The sequence below is a fragment of the Mirounga leonina genome, unplaced genomic scaffold (assembly GCF_011800145.1).
Source record: "Mirounga leonina isolate KUSES-001 unplaced genomic scaffold, KU_Mleo_1.0 Mir_152, whole genome shotgun sequence".
NCBI lineage: Eukaryota > Metazoa > Chordata > Mammalia > Carnivora > Phocidae > Mirounga > Mirounga leonina.
Window position 1 is genome coordinate 13825063 of NW_023270380.1, and position 8500 is coordinate 13833562.

The 8500-nt window shown below is 46.0% G+C and overlaps 1 protein-coding gene across 1 annotated transcript; it reads left to right on the plus strand.

Annotated features, from left to right (window-relative positions):
* The first annotated feature begins 3693 nt into the window (after positions 1-3693).
* On the plus strand, positions 3694-6781 carry DKK1 (dickkopf WNT signaling pathway inhibitor 1). The gene is made up of 4 exons (XM_035008606.1): positions 3694-4109; positions 4375-4537; positions 5658-5801; positions 5924-6781. Exons 1-4 carry the CDS (start codon positions 3864-3866, stop codon positions 6175-6177), a joined length of 807 nt encoding a protein of 268 aa, XP_034864497.1. The 5' UTR covers positions 3694-3863; the 3' UTR covers positions 6178-6781.
* Positions 6782-8500: the final 1719 nt, after the last annotated feature.

Here is an 8500-nt window from a genome sequence, read left to right on the forward strand (position 1 = left end):
TAGACGTTGATAGCATGCACCATAAGGAATGACATTTATTTAACGTTGTCCTAGTAAAGTAAAATTACATGGTAACAGATCTGCTTCCTTTGATTTAACAAAAAAAGAAAGAATGAAAGAGGGAAGGTGGGGGAAGAGGAGAGAAGGGAGAGAATTAAATATGCAGCAATCACATAAGAATCTCAAATGACAGAGATGGAAAGATCATTTGCGAATAGGCATGATGTTTTTGTTGTCTTACTCACAGATGAAGAGGGTATTCTGTGCTGGGTGCTCAGCACTGACAATGGGAGGAACACGCACACTCTCATGCCATTGATGAGCTATGAGGTTTGATTCCACATCGGTACGCATATCCCATCTATTTAAAAATCTATTAAGCCTATTGCATTCATTCTGAAAATAGTTTAACAGATGAAATAGGAGTTAGGGGTCCCTCCAGAACTAAATACACTACTTTTAATAAATGAAATACAACAGCCCTGACCTCCTCCCACCTCTGCCACCTTGCTCAGAGGGTCATCACAACCCCCCGTCTTCCCTGAGGCTAGTTGTCACCATTTCTGGACCTTTTTCGTCTTCCCCCATGACCTCATGTGTGCCAAAATAGGACCTGTTTTGGAAAAATGTTTACCCCCATTCCCATGTAATCTTTGCTTCCCCTGACTACTTATAAATAGAAAGCTTTCTGAGGACAAAGAACCTGCCTTTAATACTTGGGGGGGGGGGGTACATTCTCAAAGGTACTAGGGTAGCATTTTGCATATAATGGGCATTCACTGAATTTTAATTGGCCCCTGGTGGCATGATTAACCCCACTTTACATCTTTATCCATCCCGCTCTTTTGTTGCCAGTGAGGAAGCTCAATCATGGAAAGGATTTTCAAATGGAAACTCCACTGAAACAAGTCCATTTTCCTATGTGGAACTAAGAGTTGGCTTGCTACATACTCGGCTCTAAGGCCTTCCTGAGGGGTAGCTCTTCTATATAACTTAAGAGCTTACCACCCCTGCCCCCACTTAGTTACTTGAAGTTGGTAACCTGAGCACTCATCTTTGATCCCACAGCACCAAGTACCCTGCTTAGCACATAGAAGAAACTCAGATATTCACCAATTCATTTTTCGCTTTCAGGTCATGACATCGAGAACAGTGTGGAAAGTAGGGAAGGAGATAGAACCCAGTCTGCTCTTAAAACCGTAGTCTTGACTTAGCTCTCCTAACTCAACACAACAGACTCAAAGAACATTAAACCACAACAGACATACATATTCAGGATTTGAGACTGAATTTATGCAACATGTCTTTTTGTTAAAGTTTTTCTTTTGCTGATGAAACTTTTTTTTTTTTTGCCCCAGACAACAATTTCATTTGTGAATCCAAGCTCTTAATGAACTAAATTTGTTAACTGTGTTAACGACATTACCATCTCTTTCAAAAAGAGGAAAAGAGATTGGCCATAAGTGTGGCACAGCTTATTTTTAGAAATATTTAAATAGGATAATAGGACTAAGAAGAAACATTTTCACCCTCCCCAAGGTCAGGAGATTCTTCCCTGCATTTCAACATCATAACAATTTGAGACAGACTGCAGATTTTCTATTACACTGAAGGTGCTCAAAACATCAATCATTGACATTATCATAATCTGCAACTAATAATATGACACCTAAAATCCCCTAGAGTTTTACCCTGTTATCCTCTAATACCTCTCCATCTATACCAACTTCAGGTCAACTGAAGCTAGGGCCATATCTGCCCAAGAGAGACCTGGCTTATTGCTTATTCTCAATAAAGTGTTCCTTGACTTGTTTCTCAGGCTCATTTTAAAAAGAAAAAAATATATATAAGCAGCTTCCCCTTTGTTTCCAAGTTTCAGTTTGTGCCAAAAATTTCTAAAGTTGTAGCCAAGTCTAGATCATTGTATGTGTTAATAAAACCTAAAACAAAAAAATGTGGTATTTAATCCATATTAGAATTTCAAGAAGGAATTACCAATAAACCAGAGGAAATTTCATAGGACAGATGGGATTTGGGATGGGTGGGTGTAATTAGGCATTATTAAAGAATTGTTTGGAAGATGTTCTCAATAGGACCCCTGAAACCCAAGGAACTAGAACTCAGACCATTACAAACATTTTTTTTTTAACCCTTCCCCCTCTTAACTTTAGGATTATAGAACTTCAAGACTCTCATCAGCTGTTCTTAGTGGTGGTCCTGGTCATGTATATAGGTCTATGTGTAGAGTATCACCATAAAGGTGAGGGAGCACAAAATTAATATATCCTAGTCTTTCTTATTCAACAATGATTATTTAGTCATCTCTTCCTTTTCTAAATTTGCACGGCAGTTGTCCATTTCCTGACATAACATCGACCTGTTATAAAAATAATTGCGGTACTTTATCTTTTATTATTACTATAATTAGGACAGTCTCCTAAGTATTTATACTCACTGCACCTACCCACCTCCCCCCAAGGGGAAACAATGCAGAGGGTAGCCCAAGGCTTCCCAGAGGCGTGCTTTTGTTAAAAAATTTCCACTGTATAAGCAGGACTTTACTATTTTTCTACACGGATCTAGAGGACTTCGAACTCACGTTCTGGCTCACTTTCAGTTTTCCTTTTCCTGCAGCTAGTCTCAACTCCCTGGAGGAGTGTTAGTCCCGGGTCCCGGGACGCTCTGACTTGGGAGCAGCTTCGCGATCTGGAATAGTCTGGAGGAAGCCAGGCGCTGAGCCCTAAGGCTCACTCCCCTGGCTGCGCTGACCCACCCCGAGCGGGGCCAGCAGGGAAGGACCACGAACCCAGCCCATGGACTCTACCGGTCTCGCTCTGGCCACTTTGATCTTGCGCGTCTGCCTAATCAAGTTCATCTACAGAGCGCGACTGCTCCATTCAAAGAGCAACATTAAATAGTCTGATTATCGATACTCACTTCCCTCTTCCCTCCACCCCTGATCTAATTTCCCAACGCCAGTCTCTCGCCTCCCTCTCTAAACTTCCCATCAAAAGAGAATTAGTTCTTCTTCCTTCTTACCCCCGTTTGATGTGCAAATTTCATTCTCTTTACACATTTTTCTCGCGGTGGCGGCGGGAGGGGGGGCTGGGGTGTGGAGGAAGGAAAGGGGTGGGGGCGAAGCTGAACCAACTTAAACGGGGGACTTCACTCTAAATCTGCAAACCGAGGGTCTGAAAGGTTAATCAGCAACTTGCACCGGCCACCTGGCCCTCTCGCTGGGACGCTTCGAGACAGACTTTTGAGTTACCACTTGGGCTGTATTTCACCCCGAATGCTGTTTACGGTGCCCAATAAATAAGTAGGACTGGAATAAAGGAGACAGCAGAAAAGTGGTTTTGCAGAACATTACGATCCCGCTCTGAAAAGTACTTCCGAGCCCGCGAGTGAAACCCCTGCTGCAGGGGGCGGGCGCCGGGGTCCCAGGTTCCTCTCTCCGCGCGCCTTTGTGGACGCGGTCCGCGCTCGCGCTCCCCAACACCCGCGCCCCGAACCCGAGCTGGGCCAAGGGACCCGCCGCGCCAGGGAGGGCGGGCTGGGGAGGGCCAAGCCCCCCCACACACACACCTCGTGTACACACACACACCCTCCAGCCCCTCCCAGCGCTTTGAAATCCCATCCCTGCTTTGTTGTCTCCCCCGAGGGGCCAGGATGCTCGGAGCCCGCGGTATAAAGGCGGCCGCCGCAGCGGTGGCGGCGCAGAGCTGCGCCCGCAGTCGAGACTCGGGGAGCGCGGGAGGCGCTCGGAGCCCGGACTGCAGCCGTGCCGGCGCGGCCTCCAGGGACCAGCCTTGCAGAGGGACGTTCCTGCCTTCTCTCGGAGCCTTCCCCGGACAGCGTCTGCGATGCCGGCCCCGGGCGCAGTGGGAGCCGCCCGGGTCTTGGCCGCCCTGCTAGCGGCGGCCCTCTACAGTCACCTCCAGCTCGGAGTGAGTGCCACCTTGAACTCGGTTCTCGTCAATTCCAACGCCATCAAGAACCTGCCCCCGGCGCTGGGCGGCGCTGCGGGGCACCCGGGCTCCGCGGTCAGCGCGGCTCCCGGGATCCTGTACGAGGGCGGAAACAAGTACCAGACCATTGACAACTACCAGGTGAGCAGGGTCTCGGGGAACCCGGGACGCGGAGACCCCGAGGCGGGGGGGCGGGGGGGTGGTGGTGCTCAGATGGGGAGGAGCATGGAGAACGTGTTGAGTGTGTGCAGTGCAGGGCTCAGTCGGGAAGTTTGCGTCTGGGAGTCCTGGGAACACCAGCTTCGGAGAGGTGCGCGCAGAGGGCCGGTGACGAGCGTCGGGGTCCGGGAGCTTGGGGCCCTGGAGGCGCAGGTGCCTCACGCCCCTGCCTGGCCCCTCCCCGCAGCCGTACCCGTGCGCCGAGGACGAGGAGTGCAGCACGGAGGAGTACTGCGCCAGCCCCACCCGCGCAGGGGGCGCGGGCGCGCAAATCTGCCTCGCCTGCAGGAAGCGCCGAAAACGCTGCATGCGTCACGCTATGTGCTGCCCCGGGAATTACTGCAAAAATGGTGAGTCCGGCAGCTCCCTTTCGGACTCAGAGCGTCCCGCATTTGGCCTCCTACGGATGGGAGGAAAATGCTCCCGGCTTTGGGAACCCAGTGGCGCCACCTGCAAACGGGTGCTCAGCCTGCAGGGTTCCCCAGAAATCTTTGGAGTGCTTGATCTGGGATGTCGTGGAGCGCCTCCTCTTCCTCCGTGCCCCTGGCCTGCTTAACAGGACTGCTTGCCACAGAGTGAACCCTTCCCTGAACATGAGTCCAGAGAGTACCTTGACATCAATTGAGAAAGATGGGGAGGAAGGTGAAACCAAGTATACAGAGAGCCCAAGGAAACCAGCACTGGCCTTAGCTGCCCTGTTTCTCTTGGTGTCTCCCAGGGCTCTACCACGCTGGCCTCCTTCTCCTGGTCCCTGTTAAAACTGATGTCAGCCAGAAGACAGTGATTTAGCTATCCGTGCTGGCCACCCTTAAGGGGGATCTTGATAGGCATCCTGGTTTCCGAATCCATCCCCCTGCCCCCAACCTCCTGCTACCTTAAAATAAGTCCTCCGCCCTGGACCACAGATCCACTAAAATTTAATGTCTCAAAGAGAGAGGCTCAGCCAGCCAAAGAAGTCTCCAGAAATAAGCTTGAGGCTGGCGACCCTCTTTAGGACCCAGTAATACTCGGGGCTGAACTAACTCAATCTCTGTAATATAGAAATTATACAGTGAAGTAACTGGTGGGTGAGATTGTAATCTTCCAGGCAGCTGGTGTTGCGTTTGCTTAACTTGGTCTGCCGGTATCCATATAGCACCGAGGGCAGAGAAGTTATTTTTAAAAAATTTAAGTGACTAGTTTTATTTCTTACCCCAAGGGTGATATTAACATGGGCAGAAATCTCACTGCCACTACCACAGTTGGTAGGAAGGTGTTTTAAATAGCTGTATTGGAGATGTTGCATTGATGCTTCTGTCCATCTGGGGAGTTTTGCATTAACACTAGGGAGGAAGTTTGGCTTGTGTTTAAAATAATGTCCCCACAACGAGGCATCTCAAGGTGGTGTAGGCATAAGAGACTGCCATGGTCAAGGCTCTTGGTAGTTAACTCCCGGCTGTAATGTGTTACTACTGTCTCCTGCTTCCTTAGGGATATGTATGCCTTCTGATCACAATCCTTTCCATCGAGGGGAAATCGAAGAAACCATTCTCGAAAGTGTTGGTAACGATCACAGCACCGTGGATGGGTATTCCAGAAGAACCACGCTGTCTTCAAAACTGTATCATACCAAAGGTAAAGGACCTTACTGTTCATTCTTTGTTAGCACGTCGGGAGTGTCTTATGGGATTTTCTTCATGAAATAATGCAGACCTGGCAGTAACCGTGTACTTTCCCTACTGTCCCCTCCTTTCCAGGGCAAGAAGGCTCGGTCTGTCTCCGATCATCAGACTGTGCCACAGGGCTGTGTTGTGCTAGACACTTCTGGTCCAAGATCTGTAAACCTGTCCTCAAAGAAGGTCAAGTGTGCACCAAGCACAGGAGAAAAGGCTCCCACGGGCTGGAGATATTCCAGCGCTGTTACTGTGGAGACGGTCTGTCTTGCCGGATACAGAAAGATCACCATCAAGCCAGCAACTCTTCCAGACTCCACACCTGTCAGAGACACTAAGCCAGCCGTCCGAACACCGTGGACTCCTTTGCTATAGTAGATGCTCTGAAAACTGTGTGTGACTTTTATCAGCTCAATCCTAAAGGATGTACAAATTCTGTGGTTATGATTAAGCATTCCAATAATACCTTCTGAAAATCTGGAGTGTTAAGAGCTTTGTTTCTTTATGGAACTCCCCTATCATTGATTGCAGTAAATTACTGTGTTGTAAATTCTCAGTGTGGCACTTACCTGTAAATGCAACAAAACTTAATTATTTTTCTAAAGGTGCTGCATTGTCTATTGTTTCTCGTTATGTAAATTTTTGTACACATTGATTATCTTGACTCTAATATTCTATATTGAAATAAATAATTTCAGCTTATACTTCTTAAATGCTTAAACCCTTCCCTTTTACTTCTAGACTCTAGAACGCAAGCTTTTGGAATGACAAATGATAGGTATCTAAACTTGATCATGGAAATACTAGCTTATTTTCTGAAATGTACTATCTCAGTACTTAGATTACATTTATGTCTAGGCTGTGATAGTCCTTGAAATAAAATTTAACATTTAATACTACACAATGTTACAAGTATAGATAAATTTTGGCACTGTGCTCTTAGAGGGGTATGTGTTTGTGTGTATATGTGTTCTAAAGGGATGGAAAGGACCTGTTTCAAGATGATCAGAGGAAGATACTGTCTAAATGTAAGACAGTGTTGGTCAATTCTAGAGTAATTTTAAGAAATGTGTTCTCTGCTGACAAACTCACAATCATGGTGCAATCATGAGATTGAATCTTACATTACTACTTTCAAAAACAGCTTCAAATAAATTAATATCTACCCAAATGGTTAATAACTTGAGCAATAAAGGAAATTTCCTACAAAATACCAGAGCAAAGTACTGGGTGGTTAGCAGAAAGGGTGTGTGTGTGTGTGTGTGTGTGTGTGTAAATACAGTTGAGAAACACATGCAGATTTTGTACCAAATTATTCAGTTTGAAGGATCTTAACTACTATTTCATGCCAGGAAGACTTGTTCTAATTACTTTGATTTTAAGAGAATTATATAAAAACTGCAAATCCTCTCTCATACCTGTATTTCCTTCCCTTACTAGGTAAGGTGAATATTTCCCTTTTTTCCTTAAATCTGTTGATTAGAAGGAGGGTAGAGATAAATTGTTATTAAAAAACAAAACAAAACAAAACAAATGAGATCTAAAGTGGCTTTGCATTTGCACTTGCCAGGTTTGGCATCAGCAAATCCGAGACCAGGGAAGAGGGAAGCATGCAGTCCCAATTTCACTTACTCTATAATATTCTAAAAGTCGGTATCAAAAAAAAAAAAAAAAAATCACAAAATGCTGGGTTTAAGGCACTCCAGAGGACAAGGACTGATCAACTGTCCACAAAGTTTCCTTCAATAACACAGATGTCCAAGAATGTTGTTTTTGTCTTCCTGGAAGTGGTTCAATTTCAAGGGGCTTAGCCAAGGAGACACAAGGTTTGGTTGGTTCTTCCCTAACAAGGCGGCTGGCAGGATGTCTGTTGTTCTGTTCCCTTTTGTCTGCAAGTTTCAGCCTCCACACCCTGGAGAAACTTTCTTTTTCTACATGTGCCTATTAGCTGACTTGCCAATTCCAAGGCCTGCCATCTCCGATAAAGCACAATAGAGGAGGGGAAACAGGAAACCCTTTCTTCAAAAAGAAAGAAGGGCCTCTGTTTTAAGAGGGGGAAAGAAGCAATCATTTAAAAGGCCTCAGTTAGGAGATCCTTTCCTCTCTCCAGGAGCCAACCTCCATGGCCAGAGACCCTCCGTCTCTGCCCACTTCAGCAATGTTCCTTCCTTGATGCTCCCCATCTTGTGACAGGGGTGGGAGAATAAGAAACCAACCAAGCAGTGACACTTCTTCCTATCGAGGCAGAAGTTAGGAAGGGATTTCCACCCAAAGGAAGTTCTGCACATTTATAAAGGTGTAAAGAATATCAAGAAAACTGTAGATACTTCATTAGCTAGTAAGGCAGATATAATACAAATTCAAAAAATGATCACTTAAAGATCTTGGACCTTTTAGATGGTGGTGCCTCAATGTGTTTATGATTTTTACTTTCAAACAATTTGAATGGAAAATACATGAACTTGGGAATGCATTCACAGGCTATTTTATCAAAGGGAAGCATACTCTACATGTGTCCTTGCATCTTGCTCTTTTTGTGTCTTGCAAATCATTCTATGTATACATGGAAAGGTGCCTCGTTCCCTTAATGGTTGCATTGTGTGTGTAGGATGTTGGGATGGCTATGCCATAATCTATTTGGAGTCATCATGGAGACATTTT

Excerpts from the sequence above, each read along its gene's own strand:
- DKK1 (XM_035008606.1), top strand. The coding sequence starts at position 3,864 with ATGCCGGCCCCGGGCGCAGTGGGAGCCGCCCGGGTCTTGGCCGCCCTG. Across the intron at positions 4,538-5,657 it reads CGGGAATTACTGCAAAAATG|GGATATGTATGCCTTCTGAT; the intron begins GTGAGTCCGGCA and ends CTGCTTCCTTAG. Across the intron at positions 5,802-5,923 it reads AAAACTGTATCATACCAAAG|GGCAAGAAGGCTCGGTCTGT; the intron begins GTAAAGGACCTT and ends CCTCCTTTCCAG.